Below are 20,019 nucleotides of genomic sequence, written 5' to 3' on the forward strand. Positions count from 1 at the left end.
GGGTGGAATCGGCTCCACCACCTCCCAGATTGGGTTTTCCACGTCAATAATGTGAGATTTGATCCCACTTTGTCAAACTTCAGCTTTTCATCCAGCTCTCAGGGTGGTTTTTTTTGAACTCTTTGGATCTGTCCTGCTCTGTCTTCCCTCCTCAAACAAACAAAAAACAAACAAAAAACAAAAAACCAAGGCTGGCACTGGTGCCACTCCCTCCCTCCCCTGCCCAGGTTGGGGCTGTCACCAGCTTGGGGCTCCCTGTGCCATTCTGGGAGGGTTGGGGATGGAGAGAGGCACCACATCTCCTTCCTCAAAACAAAAAATCCCAACCAATTCCTCAGTAATTTTCCCCAGTGGAAGGGTTTAAGGAGTGTTTGTTTTGAGGAAAGGTGAAGGAGAGGTGAAAATGTGGGAGCTCCTTCTCCCTTTGCCCGGGCCCATCCACCTCTGGCATTTTTCCTGCAAACCCCACAGGAACAAGGATGAGGGCAGAGGTTCAACTCTTTTGGAGCTTTTTCAGGGCTCTTTGCTGTGTCTCGAGACCAGGGCAGGTTGTTTTTAATAGAAAAACCCACTTTTATTGCTTTTTAGCAACTAAAAGATTCTTTACAGCTCACAGGTGAAGACAGATACTTACTTTTTGTCTTTTTTTCCCTTGAATTCTATAAATTCTGATTGGTCCAGTTTTCCAAGGATTCTTTCCACCATCCTCCCCTCCCACTTTCAAGGCCTCAGTCCCAACTGGAAAGCACTCCCTGGAAAATACTGGGCAGGTGCTTGCTGCTGGAAAAGTGAGCTTTGTGCCTTAAATTCGGTGGAAAAGATGGAAGAGAGCAGGAAAAACTCATTCCTTGAAGGGCACCCATTGTCTTGTGGGATAAGTGGAGCCTTTGCAAAGTGGGAGGAAACCCAGGGGGTGGAAATCGCGCCCAGCACAACCCGAGTCCGTTCCTGCTCCGCGTCCATCTGTGATTTGCCAGCTGACAAAAGGGAGAGCTGAGAACCTCTGGAGAAGAAACTTCACCCTCACTGAGGGGAATGGAGCAGCAGGCCCCTGCAGGAGGAGGGGGAGCTGCTGGCAGGGAGGGAGCGGGGCCGGCTCAGAGCAGGCGGCCCCGGCAGTCGATGGCCCCGCAGCAGCACAGCAGCTCCTTGCCCTCCACGCTGCCGACCTCGTAGTTGTAATCCCAGGTCAGCTCCGTGCCAGCTCGGATCCTCCTGGGAAGGAAAAAATAAAAAAAATAAAAAATAAAAAAATCCACAGGGGATGAGTGAGGAGATGAGTCCAGAAAAGAGGAGAAAAGGATGGGATGAGGCTGAGGCAGCCGGGGAGAAAAGGGATCAAGTTCCCCGATGAATCATTGCTGTGAGGATTCACTGCAGGAGCAGGGAGGCACACAGCAGGGGTTCAGCACGACTCAAAAGATTGGGGATTAAAACCAGAAGGGAAATTGGCTGCTCCATGCCCTCACTCTGCCCTTTGGGAAGGTCTAAAAGGGGTGGAAATCACAGCAGGATCTCCAGCACAACAGAGAGGATTTCACCTTCCACCAAGGCTTTTCTCTGCACAGGAGTGGTGAAAAATTGGGAACGGGGTTTCCAGGAGCAGGGAACACCCAGGCCTGGCCATGGAGCCAGGTCCCACCAGGCCCAGGAAGCCTCAGCCCCTCCCAGCAGCCCAGAACTCACTTGCTGGCAAAGAAGGCGACCCAGGGGAAGCGAAGGTCGTGGGTGTCCACGAAGACATTCTGCACAAAGAGGTTTGGGGTGCAGCTGTGCTGTAATGGCAACAGAGAGGAGCCTGAGCTGCTGCCCAGGCAGGGAGGCCGAGCTGCCAGCACTCAACAGAGCCTTTATAAACAAGCAGCGTTCCCGGTCTGCCCGCCACGTCCAGCGGAATCCTGCTGGAACGGCTGCGCGCCCGCGCTGACTCACAGGATCCACGCTCAAAGGTAACGGGCTCTGGGAGGACTGACAGGGCCGTTCCTGCTCCCACCAGGCTGCAGCAGCTGCTTTTCCACTCAGGAAGGTGCATCCTCCTCCCAAACCTCCCCTTTCCCAGCTTCCCCCTAGGCTTGGGGAGGAACAGCCCCACTGAGCAGAGGCTCAGTGCCCATAAATGCTCATTTTATCTTTGACACCTACCAGCAAAGGCAAACAGCAAATGGACTGTTTAAAACATAATCCTCACTGCAATTGTATTCATTTTTATGCTGCTTCATTCTTTATGTTGTTAATTGTCATATTGATCTTTTCTTTCTAATGAAAAAAGGGTGAACTGTGGTGTTACATTTTAGTTCAATGGTTTGCTCTGTCTCACCCCTCAAAAGTATTTATTCCAAGCCTGTGATCCTCCCCTGAAGTGTCAGGGATCTGCAATCCCATTGGCCCAAGTCTTATTCTGCACCCAGTTTGAATCTCCCTGCTCAGCTGTGGGGAGAGCACAGATTCTCTCGTAGCCCTTTGCTCTCTCTTGGCCCTTCTCTGCCTCTCCCTTCCCCAATGTCCTAGAGTGATGCTGTGATGCTTGGATCCCCATTTCTGTGTTCTGTTTATGCTGGATTTCATGTTCTGAGCCTTCAAGACTGGCTCTGAAGAGTCAAAGTTTAGTTTTGGTTTTGCTGTCGGCCGCTCCCCCATGGCTGGGACACGGAGGGCAGTGGATGGTGCTGCTTTTGCTTTTCACTTTGCTCTTGCTCCTGCTCATTAGGTAGTTTAGCCAAGCAGCCCAAATTTTCCCTGCACTGTTTTTCCTTTCCCTTTTTTGGAACCACTCAAACCTGCTCTGGACTGGGACCTGGGGAACACCCAGAGTTTGCACCTTGTGGCTGCAGCAGCTGCCCCAGCACCGGAGGGACTGATGGCAGAGAGAGACTTTCTGAATTTGTCACCTTTTTCAGAGCCATGAAAGAGTGCTGTCACCCAGTATTGTTCATTCTGTGTGCTGGGGGTGCTGTGCCTGTTAAATAAACAGCTTCTTTCCACTTCTCTCTGAGGAATCCTTCCTGAAATGCTTGAGGGGAGGGGCTGTGTGGGTTTGCTTTCTGGACAAGCCCCTTTGGAGGTTTTCTCCCACATTTGCCCTAAACCAGCACCACCCCACCCTTCTCCCTCAGGAACCACGCTGCTCCCAAGGGCGAGACCCCCAAGGAACCCTCACCTAATCCCCACCACCCTCAACATCCACAGGGTTAGGGTTAGGGTTAGGGGTTAGGGTTTGGGTTAGGGTTAGGGGTTTGGGTTAGGGGTTAGGGGTAGGGTTAGGGTTAGGGGTTAGGGTTAGGGGTTAGGGTTAGGGGTTAGGGGTAGGGTTAGGGGTTAGGGGTTAGGGTTAGGGGTTAGGGTTGGGGTTAGGGGTTAAGGTTAGGGGTTAGAGGTTAGCATTAGGGGTTAGGGGTTAGGGGTTAGGGTTAGGGGTTAAGGTTAGGGGTTAAGGTTAGGGGTTAGGGTTAGGGGTTGGGTTTAGGGTTAGGGGTTAGGGTTAGGGGTTAGGGCTTAGGGGTTGGGATTAGGGGTTGGGGTTAGGGGTTGGGGTTAGGGGTTGGGGTTAGGGTTTAGGGTTAGGGGTTGGGGTTAGGGGTTGGGGTTAGGGGTTGGGGTTAGGGGTTGGGGTTAGGGGTTAGGGTTAGGGTTAGGGGTTAGGGGTTATGGTTAGGGTTAGGGTTATGGTTAGGGGTTAGGGTTATGGTTAGGGTCTCCTCTCCTGCCTGCTGCTACCATCCAACAGCAGGTTAGGGGGACTCACGTTGAGGTAGCGGCCCAGGTTGGGTTAGGGTTAGGGTTAGGGTTAGGGTTAGGGGTTAGGGCTTAGGGGTTAGGGTTAGGGATTAGGGTTAGGGGTTATGGTTAGGGTTAGGGGTTAGGGGTTAGGGGTTATGGTTAGGGTTAGGGTTATGGTTAGGGGTTAGGGTTATGGTTAGGGTCTCCTCTCCTGCCTGCTGCTACCATCCAACAGCAGCTTAGGGGGACTCACGTTGAGGTGGGGTTAGGGTTAGGGGTTAGGGGTTATGGTTAGGGGTTAGGGTTATGGTTAGGGTCTCCTCTCCTGCCTGCTGCTACCATCCAACCCCAGCTTCGGGGGACTCACGTTGAGGTAGCGGCCCAGGTTGCCCTCCAGCTTGGCGTCGATGATGTAGCAGTTCTCCTCCCCATCGTAGAACTGGCGCGTGCTGCGCCGCACCGGCCCCGCGCTCTCGCCCTTGTCGGCCGCCGCCAGCGGCGTGGATTTGATGGCGATGCCGTGCGTGGATTTCAGGGCGAAGCCTCGCGTGGATTTCACGGCCACCTGCCTCTTGACAGGACCTGCTGGGAGACGGGACCGTCCCTGAGCCCGCTCTGCTCAAAGCCCTCAGAGCCAAGGCAGCGCTCCAGGCTGTCACAGACAGATTCTATGAAAAATCCTTTTGTTGGGATCTTTGCCTCCTGAGAAGCTGAGAGGCCTCAGCAATGAAATGCAAACAATGATTCTCTGCTGCTGTGGAACGCAGCAGGTGCAGCTTTGATTGGTCTTATTTTAAGAGTGGTCGTTTTTAATTAATGGGCAATCAATTTCCAGCTGTCTTGGACTCTCTGAGAGTCACAAGATTTTATTATCATTCCTTTCCTTTCCTTTTCAAGCCTTCTGATGAAATCCTTCTTTCTATTCTTTTAGTACAGTTTTAATAGAGCATTTTCTTATAATATAATGCAATGTAATGATAATATATTTAATATAATTATATTTATATTTATATTAATATATATTTAATATACATTATATTATCATATATAATATATATAATGTATAATATAATGTAATGTAATGATAATGTAATGTAATGATAATGTAATATAATGTAATGTAATATAATGTAATATAATGTAATATAATATAATATAATATAATATAATATAATATAATATAATATAATATAATATAATGTAATTATGAAACAATATAATTTTATGTAATATAATACAATATAATTATGATATTATATAAACTATATATGATATAAATATGGTATAATTATGATATAATATGATATAAAAATGATATGATAATGATATAATATGATAAAATATAATAAATCAGCCTTCTGAAACATGGAGTCAAGATTCTCATCTCTTCCCTTGTCAGGGCTGCCTACAAATTCAACACCTGGGATCAACCCAGCCCAGCCTGCAGACCCACCCTAAACCTCACTGTTGCTTTTCCCTACAATACCCAAAAATATCTGCTTTTGAGGAGCAGATTTTGCAGTTTTGTCTTGCCAAACACACGGGGAAGGTTCCAGCCTTCCTGGAACTGGCAGGAGAACTCCCTGGAGCTGAGGGACACAGCAGCAGCAGCTGCTACAGCCTCACGAGCCCTTCCTGGTGCTTTTCCAACCAGAACTTCCCGCCCTCAGCCCTGGTCTCCCCCCTCACCTGACCCAGATGATGGATTTTTCTTGTCCTCCCCTTCCTCCTCCTCAGACCCCGAGGAAATGGTCTGGATGTCGTCGCTGTCGTTGGCTGCGCCCGGGGCCTGCCCCGCCCTGTGCTCCTCGTCGCTGTCGGTGCTGCTCGACACCATCAGCACGTTCTGGGGACAGGAGCAGCTCCTGGAGTGCACCCCAGGGACCCTGTGCTCTCCTCCAGCTCCTCCCCTCTGTTCCCACCCTTTGGAAGGAGGTGATTCCCCCCCCTCTGGGCACCACGTCCCACAGGTGAGTGTTGGGAACACCTGAGGGGTTCTGAGGGGCTGCTGAGTTCTGCTTGAGATCCTGGAGCATTAGGTGCTCAAAAGGAAAGGAGGAGTCCCCAAAAAGCAAGGATAGTTCACCAGGATGGCTTCCTGCAGGTTGGTTCTGCCAATCAACGATGCCAGGCGTGCAACCCAAAGTGCCAAATCCAACCCAAACCCCCACACTCCCTTCTTGATTGTTCGGATCCACGAAAGACCCCAAAAAACCCAAAGGAAATCGAGCGCCCTCCAGGAAATCACAGCTACAACCACAAACCCTGCACTCAACTGGGAACCAAAGGCAGAAAATGACCCCAAACTAAGGCTGAAGAAGGGGTTTGGGGGAGGCCCCTCCACCTGGGGGTCCCTCTCACCTCGGAGGAGGGCGGCGGGGCCAGGGATCGCCGGCGGCTCTGCAGCAGCACCGTGCCACTGAGGGGCCTGCGGATCCCCTCCAGCCTGGGGGGACAGGGGTTGTAGCCGTACCTCCTGCCCAGGCTGCTCAGCCTGCAGGGACAAGACAAGGGCAGGTCACACCTGCATCTCCAGGGGAGCTGTGCCACGGGACGGGAAAAAAGCGATTTAAGGAATCTTACCCAGGAATTTTGGTTGATTCTTCAGGTTCCTGCGGAGGAGAGAAGCACAGATGATTGGAATCTCTCCCTTCTCAAGCACTCTCCAGGCTTTCTATGGAATTGTTTCCCAAAATGCCAGCCCAGGAGGGAGATGCTGCCTGTCCCCACACTCAGTGTGGAGATGCCCCTCCCTGGGGGACTCCAAGTGCCCTGCCTGGAGCAGGGGGTGGCCAGGGACCACCTCCATGTCCCTGCTGTCCCCAGCCACGTCCCTAAGGTCTCCAGGCAAGAGGATGTTCAGCTCTGCTGGCATCTGCAGCCTCTTGTGCCACAAATCCCTCCCTGGGAGGGGAAAAGCCAGAGAAGCCAGGGGAGCTGAGCACAGGGACATCCAAGAGCCCCACGGTCCCCCTGGATGTGCTCTATGGTGAGGAAAGCCACAGGAGCAGGAGCACCTCCCTGCCTTTAACTCTCCCATTCCCTCATCTCTCCCTCACCTCCTTCTTGGGTGCCTTTGCCTCTCCATTCAGGTCTCCTGGAAGCGTGGAAGCACAGCCCTTCTCCCTCTCTGCAGGCATCTCCATCTTCACAGCCTTGGCTTCGCCCCCTTCACCCACCCTGAAGGACGGGGCGCCGTCGCTGTCCTGCAGGCTCTCAGCCACGCTGTTGGAGGTCAACCACGAGGCCACTTTGCACTGGGAGATCTCCTCAGACACGGGCAGCTTGCACAGGGGGGCTGTGGAGGCTTCCTCATGGCCGAGGGCCCGGGTGAGCCCCGAGTCCTTGGAGGCCGTCTCCGAGGCGCCGTGGTCGCGCTGGCCGCGCGTCTGCCGGCGCGTGGCGTAGCTGCGCAGCACCGAGCTGGTGCTGAAGCTCTCGTCCTTGCAGAAATTGTCATCGGAGCTGTCCTCGTTGGACTCCTCCAGCTCCTCCGTGCCCGTGTTCTCCTCGTCATCGTCGTCGTCCTTGAGGTCCACGCCGCTGTTGTCCGAGGAGCACTTGGCGTCGCTCTCGTAGCCCTCCTTGAAGTTCTCCACGCTCTCGATGTGGTCCAGGTTGGCAAAGTACTCGTCACCCATCTCCAGCCCCTCTTTGTCAGCAAAGTCATCTGTCAGGATTTTCCCTGGGAGGGCAGAAAATGAAAGGTGAGTTTTCTCTTTTATCCTCTCCAAAGCTCACTGAGAAGAAAAAAGGGATAACGCAGCTTTATTCCAAAGGTGGCCTGGGAAATGACAACATAACCCCGTTTCTTGATGTAACAAAACCCTGAAGCTTGTGGTTAAACTAAAATCAAGATTTTCAGCTCAGAAATCTCTCCAGAGCAGCTCAAGCAGAGCCTTGGAAGGGCTGGAAGAGCACAGAGGCAGCAGCTGTGGCCGTGGGCGGCTCCATTCCAGAGTCAACGCAACAACCCCGGCGCAACTTCTGCATCTCGTGGGCTGTGCCGGGCCCGGCCGGTTTGCTGAGCACAGGAAGCAGGGCTGGGCTTGGGGCACCTCGAGGACAGCCCGGGGCACATCTTGTGACACTGGCACTGCCACCACAAGGGTTCTTGCAGCATTGGGCAAGTTCATCAGCTCAGCTTTCAATCCCCAGAATGGGCAGGGCAGGAGCTTTCCACCCCTTCTGCTGCGCTTTGAATCACTGAGGTTGGAAGAGCTTCTGGGTCCCACTGTTCCCCCCAGCACTGAGCCCTGGTCCCCAAGTGCCACATCCATGTGCTTTTGAGCACTTTCAGGGACAGTGACTCTACCACCTCCCTGGGCAGCCTGACCACCGTTCCCAGGAAGAAATCTTCCTGAATGTGCAACTTAAACCTCCCCAGGGCATTGGAGAAGGCCAAAAAGTCCCACTTGAGCCTCCTTTTCTCCGGGATGAGCCTCTCCAGCTTCCTCAGGAGTTCCCCAGACCCTTCTCCCTGTGCTCCAACCCCTTCCCCAGCTCCATTCCCATCTCTGGCTACCCCTCTTCCCACAGCAGAGTTTCCCACGTGCCAGGTGAGCTCCCACCTGCGTAGATGCAGACAAAGGAGCCCTTGGCGATGTCGTCGAGGCAGCGAATGCCCCAACCTTTGTTCTGGGTCTTGAAGAGCTGCAGCCGCACCTGGAGGCCGTGCTGGACCAGGCGGTTGGTGCACATGTTCACGTTGCACTTGCACCTCTTGTTGCACTCATAAACACTGGAAGAGAGGAGAAAGATGACAACTTTCAGGATGAAGAAACATCCCAAAGTCCGTGGCTGTTGGCAGTGCTGGGATTTATGCACAGAGATCCCAGAGGAGCAGGCTGGGAGCAACTCATGTTCTGGATGATCCCCAAGGCCCCTTCCAACCCAAACCAGTCCACAGATGGCAGAAGAACCAAGACCAGAGGCAGGTGGTGACACCTGCACTGGGATACCCAGGATCAGCTCCCTCTCAGTGGACCCGGGGCTGGTGCTCGTGAGGGCTCTGCTCACCCTGTTGGAAGACATTCCTCCAGCCGCTTGTGCTGGTAGCCTGAGTTGGGGTTGATTTGCCCTCCGGGGGTGCAGCCACTGGCCTGGATGGTCAGCTGGTGACAGGCACACCTGGATCTGCAGAGAGACACAGGAAAACCCATGAGATCAGTCTGGAGACAGGAAAATACATCACTCTAGGCAGAGATGGGCACCAAGGGTTTGACTTGGAATCAAACCAAGAGAAGCGGTTTGATTCCACTCCATTCCAAGAGAAGCTGTGGATTTCTCATCCCTAGAAGTGTCCAAGGCCAGGTTGGATGGGGCTTGGAGCAACCTGGGATAGCAGAAAGTGTCCCTGCCTATGTCAAGAGTTGGAACTGGACGACTTTTAACGTCCCTCCCAACCCTGCAACGGGCTGACCTGCGTGGCTTTAAACCCCAACGCTGCCCCCTCACCCAGGAGCAGTCACCTACTTGTCCCTGCAGCCATCCTTGCAGTCACAGCCCACGAGGAACTCCCAGCTGGTGTTGATGTACACCCCTTTCCCGGGGATCCTCTCCTTGCTGTAAGCCACCTGCGGCGGCGGCGTGTTGTCGATCTCGTTGACGCACGACAGGGGCACGTCCTCCTTGCCCTTGGTGATGTCGGCGATGTAGTAGTACGGCTTGTAGGGCTGGAACTTGCGATCCACCAGCACGTAGGGATCCAGGCAGAACATCTCCAGGAACAAGAAGTCGCAGTCCGTCTCGAAGAGGTAGCGCTCGATCTCGTGCATGGAGCGCAGGCAGAGCCCGCAGGGCGTCTTGTAGAGCACGTGGAAGCCCATCTTGCGGTTGACGCGGCGCCGCGCCGTCATGCGGCGGAAGTCGTAGAGCAGCGGGATGAGCAGCGGGTTGCGGCTGCGGTACTGATCGCCGCGCACCGGCCGCACCCGCGCCAGGCAGGCGTAGCTGCACACGTGGGGGAGGTAGAAGAGCTTCTCCAGAGGCGCTCGGTAGGACGGCTCGGTGGGAACGCGGTCCAGCATGCCGTGGAAGGGCTGGGAGGGGGCGCTGCTGGGGACGCTGAGGGGAGACATGGGGGGCTCGGGTTAGGAAGGGTTTTGAGGAGGGGCTTGGAACACAAACCCTATGAGGAGCGTTTGAAGGAGCTGGGGATGTTTAGGCTGGAGAAGAGGAGGGAGGCTTAGAGGTGACCTTGTGTCAGAACCCAGGAAATTCCTCCCGAGACCCGGCCAAGGGGCTCAGAGCCCAGGACCCCTGTGCCTTTGATCTTTGTTGTCATCGCATTTCAAAAGTTCCACACCTTCTCGGTGATTTCCCATGGGCAGCTCCTCACAGCACTGACTCCTTCACAGTACAGCCAACAAACTCCATCTCTCCTCACAGCACAACCAAAAAACTCCAACTCTCTTCTCACCCTGCTAACCCACTCTTTTGTAGCACTCTTCTTCTCACTGGACACAGCTGTAGCCTATTCAGGGCAGGCCTGTTCCTTATCTTTGGTGACTGGTACAGCTGCAATCCTCAGGTGTGAGACCGCCTTCTGCACTATCTTTATTTTCTTACATTCTATCCCTCCACAGATCTTGACCCGTGGAAAAAAACAATTACCAACATCTATACGAAGGATTACGAGTCAAAAAGGGTTTAAGTAGAATGAGAGTGAATTTATCACAGGGCGATTAAAAAAAAAAAAAAAATCGAAAGGAAATTCACTGCCCTCCAGGAAATCACAGCCACTTGGCAGTGCTGGGGGCAACTCCACGAACTCAGAGGCTTTTCCAGCCTCAGTGATTCCACCACTCCACGATTTGAGCTGCTGAATCCCCACCAGAAACCCACCAGCACCCCCTCGGGCCCCACGTGTGTCCCAGCAGCCCAGAGGGACTCAGGGATGTGTGTCCCAGCCAGAGCTCTGCTCACCGGTGCTGCGGGGCCGGGAGGGCCCTCCCGGCTGCCGGGGTGTCCCCGAGGACAGGCGAGGATGGGGACGAGTGGCCGGAGCCCACGGAGCCAGGGCGGAAGGAGGTGCTTTTCTTGGCCACCTGCTTTCTGCCCTGCGCCAGCTGGGTGTCGGAGCACCTGCAGGAGGGAAGGAGAAGCTGATTTGGAGCATGGGAAAAAGCAAAATAACACTGGGAATTCAAAGCAACGCTGCGCCGTGGAACTCAGAAACCCAGGAGAATCCCAGCTGTGGCTTTTTTTCCTAATGAGTGTGAAAATCAGCTCATTTCTGGCTATTTCTGCTATGGCAATGCCACAACCACTCCCAATTTCGGAATTCGGCTGCAGCTCCAAGTGACTTCTGATTCTGAAATGAGGCAAAGGTAACAACAAGGCCTTAATCCCAGGCAGCTGGGCAAACCAGACCATGAAGAAACCCCTGGCTTAGCAGAAACCAGCTTCTAGAAGCTCAACCAGGCCTGAGTAGGAGGAACAAATCCAGAGGCTCCTCTTGCAAGGACTAAGGAACGAGGTAAGATTGTGCAAGGGAATGTAATGACATCCCTGATGAAAGAGCTCGTTGGGGCTCTAAAAAAAACCAGGTTCTCAACCCATTTCAGGAGTTTTCAATCAACTGCAGGTTTCCAAGCCATTCCAGGAAGTTTTCAACCCATTTACATCAATAAAGCAGAAAATTACCACAAACCAGCCGCTGAAGAGGAAAAACTGTGAAGTTATTGGGGAGAAAGGGAGGAGACAAAGAGAGCAGGAAGGGACGAGGGTTTCTGCCAACAGCTGCCTGAAAGCCAAGTGTTCAAACACATCTCAAAAAGAGCAAGAGGAAAAATGGGCTTAAGCCAGTCAGAAGTGGTGACAACGTGAGAAAAACTTGAAAGAAGGGGGAGAAACCCAGGCTTTCCTCAGAGGAAACAAAACACCAGAGTGAGGAGACTGTTCTCAGTTTTAATAATCTGCAATCCAAGTGTTTGAACCCCACAGACTCCCTGGGACCAGCGTGGACACAGCCAGGCCTGGCTGCCTCCTCCCCCTGGCCAGGGGCAGCTGAGATTTAAGGGCAGGGAAGCAGCTGCACAAAAACCATGTCCTAAAGCCCAAGAGGGAAAAAATTCCTTGTAAAGCACTGCAAGGGCTGAATGGGAAAGGATTTGGTGATGACACAAGTGGCTGCAGGTCCAGCTTGGTTGTTTTCATGTTGTGACACTGCCCATGGTCCCGGGGTGGCCCAGTCTCAGCCCAGCTCTTCCCTGCAGGGATGGGGGCCCAGCTGTGCATTCCAGGGCCTCCTTCAGCATCCAGGATCTCTCTGGCATTATGGAAAAGGTGATTTTCTTGTGCCTTCCACTCCCAAATCCTGGTCAGGCCAGCACAGAAAGGGAGCATTTCCAGGGGTAAATTGGGTTATATTGCACTGCTGATTGGAGAGGAGCCCCCCAAGACCCCCGGTGGGGTTTGAGCTGCTGCTACACCTGGGAAGCCTGTGGGGAGTAAAGATTGACCTCCTGCACAGGCTGCTGACAGCTGGGACATGTCCTGCCCCCCTGGTGCCCCACCTGCAGGGCACAGGCAGAGCAGACACCGTGCTGGCACGGGGCCAGGCGCCCGGAAACCCGGATGGGGAATCCACAGTGCTGGCAAAAATGGACCGGGAGAGCCTCTCCCTCCCCTAAAAAGTCCCCGAGCACATCCCCAGGTTCCCTGGTGTCCTCCAACACACTCCCTTCATCACCAAGCCGAGTTCCTCCTTCCTCCAGGCCTCCTTCAGCCTGCAGCTCCGGGATTGTCCCCCTTGGGCCCCTGGCAGCGGCCTGGCCGTGGATTGCTCGGTGCCCACCGGGACCGACCGCTGATCCCGAATCCCCAGCGAGGTCAGCGAGCAGGTCAGTCCAAGTGGAGGGACACAAGGCAGCCGGGGGCCAGCGCCTGGATCGTGACACGAGGGAGCAATTCAGATTTTTGGGGAGAGAAAGAGCCAAGGGCTCATTTGGAAAGGCAAGTGCGAAGCTTTAGCCCTGAGGAGGAATGTTTGGCTCGGGGAGTTGTTGGCTTCTCAGCTCCCGCCCCCAGTTATTCATCCAGCAGCTTTAGCTGAAAGTTTTTTCCCCCAAAATCATGGCTAAAGGCATGGAGGACAGCTGCAGCTGAGGATTCCTCTGCACAGAAAAGGTGGTGCCTGAGAGAGCTGAGTGCTGGAGAGAAGCAAAGAGGTGGAAGGTGCTGGAGGTGGAGCTGGTACTTACTCCATCTCTGCAGGCTGAGGAGACGTGGGACGTGCAGCTGGCTCTGGAGCCTTGTACTGGGGACCAGCTCCTGCTAAATCCTGGGTGTACTGGACCACAGGGCCCTTGCTTCTTACAGCACCTGGTGGGGAAGGTAAAAAACCAGAGAGTCAAATCCTTAATGTTATCCCAAGTTGGCTGTATGGGCCCCAAAGTACTGATTTGTTCCTGGAAGGAAGCAAAACAGAGGGATTTGGGATTAATGGGGGTCATCACTGAGCTCGGAGCACAGCAACTCCCCCAGAACTTCTGGTCACTTCACCCAAGTGCAGTTTGGTTTTGTGGCATTATTCCAGGAGAAAAATCCCACTGGAAAACTAAATCTCCTATGCCAGAGGACAAAAACCCTCGAAATCGAAATCTCCTGTGGGAAAAGACTCTGTGGAAATCTGAAATCTCCTGTCAGAAGAAAGAATAAAACCAAAACCTAGAAACCTGAAATCTCCAGGAACTCTGCTAAAAAAACCCACCAAACCCAAACCACCCTGCAGTTAAACCCCAGGATCTAAATGAGACCAAAAGATGCCACCAACCAACGTTGGGACGAGTCCTGGTTTGCCCACTCTGCTTCTTTTCCTGGGTGGAAGCTGTGGAAGTTTTCATGCTGAACATGGGCTCGAGGCGTGTGGAACCTCGGTAAATCCACTCACAGCGTCTGTCCTCTTGTGGGAAAGAGAAGGAAACACTTGAAGTTCCCATGGGAAGAGCTTCCTGGAGTGAGACACGGAGACAACACAAGGAGACAACAATGAGCGTTGATAAACAGCAGTCAGAACAGAGAATAAATTGTCAAATGCAATTATTGATGTTGAAATCTCTAATCAGATATTAGGGAAAATTTCTTCCTGGAAAGGAAGGGTGTTCATGCCCTGGGCAGGGCAGTGATGGAGTTACCATCCCTGGAATTGTCCAAAACCCTCGTGGATGTGGCAACCAACCTCAATTATTTCCATGATTAGCAAGAAAACCAGAACTGATCAAATCCTCACAGCCTCAAATTGAATGCTAATGGGAGAAGGGAAATTCCTACCAGGAAAAGGATTTTCACCAGACTTCCATCCACTTCTTCCACTCTGGATTTCCACCAGGTGCCTTCCCACTCGGTTTTGATCAGCTGCCCATTCTTCAGCAGCACCATGGGTCGGTTGGGGTAGGCTGTGATGTATTCCTCAATGAAATCCCGACAGGAAACATCCTCAATGTCTTCCCAGGCTTTTTTCACTGTTTGGGACATGTGGAAAAAAGGGAATAAGACAAAACACAAAGAATATTTAACTCTTTATGGTTTTTTTTTTGGTTTAGGCTATCCCAGGTGCGTTTTTCCTAAGGTCCATCAAGGGGTGATCCCGAGGGCTGGAATGTTCAGGGTGGGACATCCTGAAGCCACCCTGGCAATAATCCCAGGATTTCAGATGTCTTCAGGCTCAGCACCACAAGGGCCACACCCGTTTTTGGACCTTCCCAAGAGCTCAGCAGGCCAGGAAGGGGCAGGGATCACTCACGGGGCCGGCACACCGGGTACAGCTCCCACTCCTTCACGTAGGACGCGTAACCATCGTCGAAGAAAATCAGGAACCTGGAAGACAAACAGGGGTTAGGAGCTGAAGAAAACACTTCTCACACCACGGAATGGAAGTGGAGAACCTCCCCTGCTCCTCCTGCAGACAGCCCAGTCTTGGGTGAGGACAGAATGAAGAGCTCCAAATGCTCCCCACGGCTGCTCAAAGAGCACAATTCCCAGCCAGGCCATTTCCCCCTGCTTCAAACCCCCTGTGTGCCCCAGGAAAGGGGAGATAAAGAATAGAAAATGTTTAATTGCTGCAGGGAAGATGGACAAGGCACCCACTTAGGGCCTCTGAGTAAGGACTCCAAGCCCTGGAGCTGTAGGATGAGGGATCAGCTGCAGGATGAGGGATCAGCATCACAACCAGGAGAAAAGTTGCAATTTGAGTATCAAATTCAGCTCAGTCAGTTATTAAACACAAATCAGATAAAATCCAACACAATCTACATCAGATCCAGGAGGATTAAATCCTTTATCAATCAGGAAAACCCCAAACCTTTATTCTAACAGATCAGAGCAGCCTTGCCCTTTTTTTATTCCCAAAAAAAAGCTGCTCCAAACCTGCTCTGTCTCCTCCTGAAAAGCTTTGGCATCACTGCTGCCACTCTGCCCTCCCAGGGCTCCAATTTCCTGCCACTGTTTCATGCCTCAGGCAGCCCAGACTCAACATTTGGGTGATAATTTGAATAAATTAGCAGATCTAGTTCCTGACTCAGGGCCATGAGCAAGAGTGGAAGCTCCACCCTGAGATAAGAAAGATGAAGAAAGTCAGAATCACATTCCTGGGGAGGGCTCAATTCAGCACCTGAAGGGTATTCAAATAAACCCTTTTAATTTTTGGCCTAAAACAAACAAAAAAAACCCCAGAGATGGAGGGAAAGAAGAATGGGAAAGAAGAATACCTGTCTTTATTCTTGACATTGGGGGTTTCAGCCACGATGCCAGCATAGAGCCACATCTGATTGCCATCCTTGTACCTGGCCACCACCCTCCTGCCCACGTGGTGCCTCTCAGCAGAGGGGTGGTAATCGTAGGCAATGTGGTTGCCCGAGAGCAAACTCTTCCCTTTGTTATCAAATTTCACTTTGTATTTCTTGCCAGCACCTGGAAGCACATTTGAAAGCAAACAGGAGATCAAATGAAGGGGAAAATAAACAAAAGCCACTTGAGTGCACAGCAGAATTCCAACGCTCTTCTGGGTCGCTCTGAGATCCTTTATTCAGAATTAACTCGGGGTTCATTTCAAAGCCTTTCAGGATTCAAGCTGGAGGGTGAAGCAGTGGAGGTGTGCTGCTCCCACAGTCCCTTCCAGGTGACATCAGGTGCTCTGACACCTTTCAATGCAGGTTTCCCACCCAGCATGCCAGGAAAGCCCCATGCACGGCACATACCAACTGTCTGGATGGCAATCAACGTCCCCTTGTGCCACGTCTTGGTTCTTTTTTTCCCCAAAATCCTCATGCCCACTTTGAGGTCCCCATCAGTGTTGAGATCATTGCTGGGGGCTGCAGGGACAGGGACGGGCTGGGCAGTGCCAGGAGGTTCCTGAGGGGGTTGTGCATCTACCAAAGGACAACAGCAAAAAGTCAGTTCTGAATCACCCAAAGCACAGTTCTGGAAGAAGAATTCCTGCTTCTCTTCCTCTCAGGCAGTCCAAGTGCCTCCTTTTTACTGAATGGAAACAGCTTGGAGAAAAGGCAGGAATTCAGAACTCATATACCCTAAATGAAAGTAGCAGTTTGGGATCAATAAATGTGAATAGAGATTTCTAGGACAGAAAGCAGATCATTGTTTTCCCATTCTGGGAAGCAAAGGCCCAGGGCACAGAGCCCCTGGAAGCTCCCACACCTTTCTGTGCTTCCTGCAAGTTGGTTTTCTTGTTTACAGCATCCATGAATTTTGCAACATCCCGGGCAGATTTCCTCATGGCAGCCATTGCTTCCCTCAGCTGCAGGAAAGAAAAAGGAAACACAGAAAAACTTTTGGTTTTTTTGCACCTAGCACAACGTTGTGCCTCAGCAAAACCCCACAAGAGGAAACATCTCCAGTCAGGGCCTCCCCACTCACCAGACTCTGATCCCTGGAGATTCTGGGACAGCTGCTGCCTGTGAGTGGAGAGAAAACAGTGGTTTAAAACCTCTTGATTTGTGGAAAATATCCATCCTAATTAAATCCCAGAGAGCAGAGGGAACAGGGAAAAGTGCCCATCCCAAATCCCTGCCAGGAAATCCAGCTAGACAAGGATTTTCCTCATGTGGGATCATTTGATGGGGACAGCAGTGAGGCAGGTGGGAAAAGGGTGAAATCCCAGTCTGGGACTCCAGGAATTCCAGGATTCCAGGGACACAAACAGGATCTGGCAGATGTTCCCCTTGAGTGGTTTAAAACCTTTTTTTTTTTTTTTTGTGGAAAAAAATCCATCTTAATTAAATCATAGAAAGCAGAGAGAATAGGGAAAAGCACCATCCCAAATCCTTGCCCAGACAAGGCTTTTCCTCATGTGGGATCATTTGATGGGGACAGCAGCGAGGCAGGTGGGAAAAGGGTGAAATCCCAGTCTGGGACTCCGGGAATTCCAGGGACACAAAGAGGATCTGGCAGATGTTCCCCAGGAGCCAAAAGCACTCCCTCATCCCCACCCTTCCCCTGGCCCTGCTGGGGACACTGAACTGCGTTTCCAGCTCGGGTCCACGCTCATGACATCATCATCCTCCTCGTCGGGGATCTCGATCACTTCGGTGGCCGCCGGAGCCTCGTCCTCCGAGCTGCTCTCCCGGTACTGCAGGCCCATCATGGAGTACAGCTCCTTGGCCAGCACCTCGCACTTGTCCATGGCCCTGCGGGAGGGAAAGCAGCTGTGCCTCCTCAGTTCCACAGGGAGCTACCCCTGACCGCTGAGGGAGGGCAAGAGATGCTCTGGAGTTTCCTTCACGTGCCTCGCAAGGGCCCTGAAGCCCCTCAACAGCAGCTCTGGCCTGGCTGAGGTGGGTGTTTTCTGGATGTTGTGCCAAGTGATTGCTGCTGTGCTTTCACAGAACACTGCTTCAAACAGGTTCTGATGAATGGTGGCTTGTCCTTGCACACTCACACCTGTCTCACAGACCAAGGGGTTTCAATACCGTGGCTCATGAATCACCTTTCAGCCAGATGCCACTTGCTTTGGACTAGAACTATATAAACTGGAACTTTCTGAGATGGCTTTGGTGAGCCCCCATGGACTACAGCAAATCTAGACTATGAAGATTCCATCTCATTGGTAGCCACATTCCCCTTCCCCTCTTTTCCTTTCTATCCTTTATTTCCTTTTCTGATCCCTCTATCACATTTGCTGTTGGCCCCCAATAAAGGTGCATTTGTTGTGATTAAACTGACAATCCCCTGCTGTTTGCCTTTTGGGATCTGGAAATGAACCATTACATCCTCGCTTGCCCTAACAGATCGTGACAGGGAGCACGAGCTGAGGGAAGCATCCACAGGAAAGGTTTCAAGCCTTGGGGGGAAAGTTGCCCGTGTGCCTCAATAAGCAGCCACACCATGGGTGTGCCCTGAAGGAAATGGAGCAGCCCCCCACATCCCCCTCCTCACAATTCCAGGCCCACACACCTCACAGCATCATCAATGAGCTGGTCAACGTGTGCCACCTCCTCCTCCTTGTGCCTCATGCACTGCTCCAGCTCCTCCAGCTGCTGCTTCCTCTGCCTCACCCACTCGGAATTCTCCACTTCTTTGTCGATGATTTCCCGCAGCTCCTCCATGGAGATTCCCAGCTCCTCCATCACCTCCTGCTGCAGCTCCTTGATGTCCTGGCAATCCATCCCTGCCACACCTGAGGAAGGGGTGATGAGGAAGGAGAGGTTGGAGAGGGAGATCACGGCAGCTCCCCCACCCTTTCCCACCTTCCCCTGCCCCAATGGCTCCTCACAGCCCCTCCTGATCCCCTCACAGCCCCTCAGGTCCCCTCACAGCTCCTCAGGTCCCCTCACAGCCCCCCCCCCCCGGTACCCTCACAGCCCCCCCCGGTTCCCTCACAGCCCCCCCCGGTCCCCTTAGTACCCCACACCGCGTCCCCCTCATCCTCCCCCAGCCCTGTCCGTCCATCCCACCCGCTCACAGACGCTCACAAGCCCGCTCCGTTGCCCTCAGCCCCGGCCGCTCCTCCTCACTCACCGCCGCCGGTTCCGGGGAACCGGAGCAGAACCGGAGCAGAGCCCGGCGCGGCCGCTCGCGTGACGTCACTTCCTGCGCGCGCCGCCCGCGCGTGGCGCCCCCTGGCGGAGCCGGCGTGAGGAGAAATCCCCGAAATTCGGGAATAAATGAAATAAAATAAATTAATTCCTCTGGAAATCGGGGGATAAATACCTCGGGGATCGGCAGTTCGGGGAATTGACTGAATGTCCACGGGAGCTGCCGTGAACGGCCGGCCCCGTTTCAGTTGTAAAGAGCGGGAAAGCCGCGGTTCGTTCCTGAGGCGGCCGCGGTTCGTTCCTGAGGCGGCCCCGGAACCGTTTGGGGCCGTTGAAGCCGTTACCGAACGCCCCCAGAACGATCCTTTAACCGCCACCTCGGAGGGGTTTGAAACACGGAGAGTGATGGGGGCAATGGGGAAATTGGGAGCAGTGGGGGAATGGAGGAGAATGGGGAAAACTTGGAATCAGTGAGGGAAATGGGGGAATGGGGAGCAATGGGGGAAATGGGGCACAATGGGGGAAATTGGGAGCAATGAGGGTAAACGGGAAGCAATAGGGTAAATAAGGAATTAATGGGGGAAATGGGGGTCCTGGAGGAAGGGGGCACCCACGGAGAATAAGGGGTGCTGAGGCTACCAGCAGCTCTGGGTTAATGGGAGCCCAGGTGGTTTTCCTGGGGCTGGGGTTCATTGGAGCACCCTGCAGGGTTTGGGGGGTCCCAGGGGAGGCGTTTTGGGGTCAGTTGATGGGTTCCTCCTCCCAGGTGGAGGTGGGAATGGCGCTGTACGGATCCACCACGAGCCGGGCGCAGCGCACGGTCATGGCCAGGAGGAAGAGCCCCAGCAGCACCACGAAGGCCGTGGCCACAGCTTTGTCCACGTCCATGGCGGGCAGCACCGTGGGGGTCTCCATGCAGGGACCCTCAGCTGTGTCTGTCACAGCTCCAGGGACCTTCAGGTCTCTTTGTTGCAGCTCCAGGTGTCTCTTTCTGGCTCCAGGGACCCTCAGGTGTCTCTGTCACAGCTCCAGAGGCTCCTCAGGTGTCCCTTCCTGGCTCCAGGGACCCCTCAGGTGTCCCCTCCTCTCTCCAGGGATCCTGCAGCACGTGTCCCCCAGCACTCAACACCCAATCACATCCCTAAGGGACCGGAACAGGGGCGGATTTATGGGACTGAGGGGTGAAAGCCACCCAAAAAAGGGGGGGAAATGTGGCCTTGAGTCCCCTCTGCTCCTTCCTTACCTGCCTGTGGCCGGCTCTGGGTCTCAGTCCTGGCCCTGCTGGCTCCAGGCCTTCATGAATTCTGCA

At 53.3% G+C, this 20,019-nt stretch overlaps 1 protein-coding gene across 2 annotated transcripts; it reads right to left on the reverse strand.

The window, feature by feature from the left end:
- Nucleotides 1-549: 549 nt before the first annotated feature.
- SETDB1 (SET domain bifurcated histone lysine methyltransferase 1) lies at nucleotides 550-18,752 on the reverse strand. Of its 2 annotated transcripts, XM_036397762.1 has the most exons (22): nucleotides 18,694-18,752; nucleotides 18,130-18,352; nucleotides 17,197-17,363; nucleotides 16,594-16,631; nucleotides 16,375-16,474; nucleotides 15,918-16,088; nucleotides 15,429-15,630; nucleotides 14,465-14,538; nucleotides 13,993-14,183; nucleotides 13,496-13,673; nucleotides 12,924-13,044; nucleotides 10,645-10,803; nucleotides 9,193-9,783; nucleotides 8,737-8,853; nucleotides 8,289-8,458; nucleotides 6,777-7,402; nucleotides 6,301-6,329; nucleotides 6,079-6,211; nucleotides 5,407-5,563; nucleotides 4,085-4,299; nucleotides 1,687-1,775; nucleotides 550-1,215 (listed from the first exon to the last, which is right to left on the reverse strand). In XM_036397762.1, exons 2-22 carry the CDS (start codon nucleotides 18,339-18,341, stop codon nucleotides 1,098-1,100), a joined length of 3,858 nt encoding a protein of 1,285 aa, XP_036253655.1. In that variant the 5' UTR covers nucleotides 18,342-18,352; nucleotides 18,694-18,752; the 3' UTR covers nucleotides 550-1,097. The 2 variants fall into 2 exon arrangements, with proteins under 2 accessions (XP_036253655.1, XP_054373578.1); XM_054517603.1 differs by lacking the exons at nucleotides 550-1,215; nucleotides 1,687-1,775; nucleotides 4,085-4,299; ... (6 more) ...; nucleotides 9,193-9,783; nucleotides 10,645-10,803 and adding an exon at nucleotides 12,140-12,606.
- Between the last annotated feature and the right edge of the window lie 1,267 nt (nucleotides 18,753-20,019).

The sequence above is a fragment of the Molothrus ater genome, chromosome 29, assembly GCF_012460135.2.
Source record: "Molothrus ater isolate BHLD 08-10-18 breed brown headed cowbird chromosome 29, BPBGC_Mater_1.1, whole genome shotgun sequence".
In the NCBI taxonomy this organism is placed as follows: Eukaryota; Metazoa; Chordata; class Aves; order Passeriformes; family Icteridae; genus Molothrus; species Molothrus ater.

Bases quoted from the DNA above. Each gene is read 5' to 3' on its own strand.
- SETDB1 (XM_036397762.1), bottom strand. From the start codon at position 18,341: ATGGATTGCCAGGACATCAAGGAGCTGCAGCAGGAGGTGATGGAGGAG. The intron at 14,184-14,464 runs GTGAGTGATCCC...TGTCCCAAACAG, and splicing joins GTACCCGGTGTGCCGGCCCC to TGAAAAAAGCCTGGGAAGAC. The intron at 4,300-5,406 runs GTGAGGGGGGAG...GTCTCCCAGCAG, and splicing joins AAATCCATCATCTGGGTCAG to GTCCTGTCAAGAGGCAGGTG.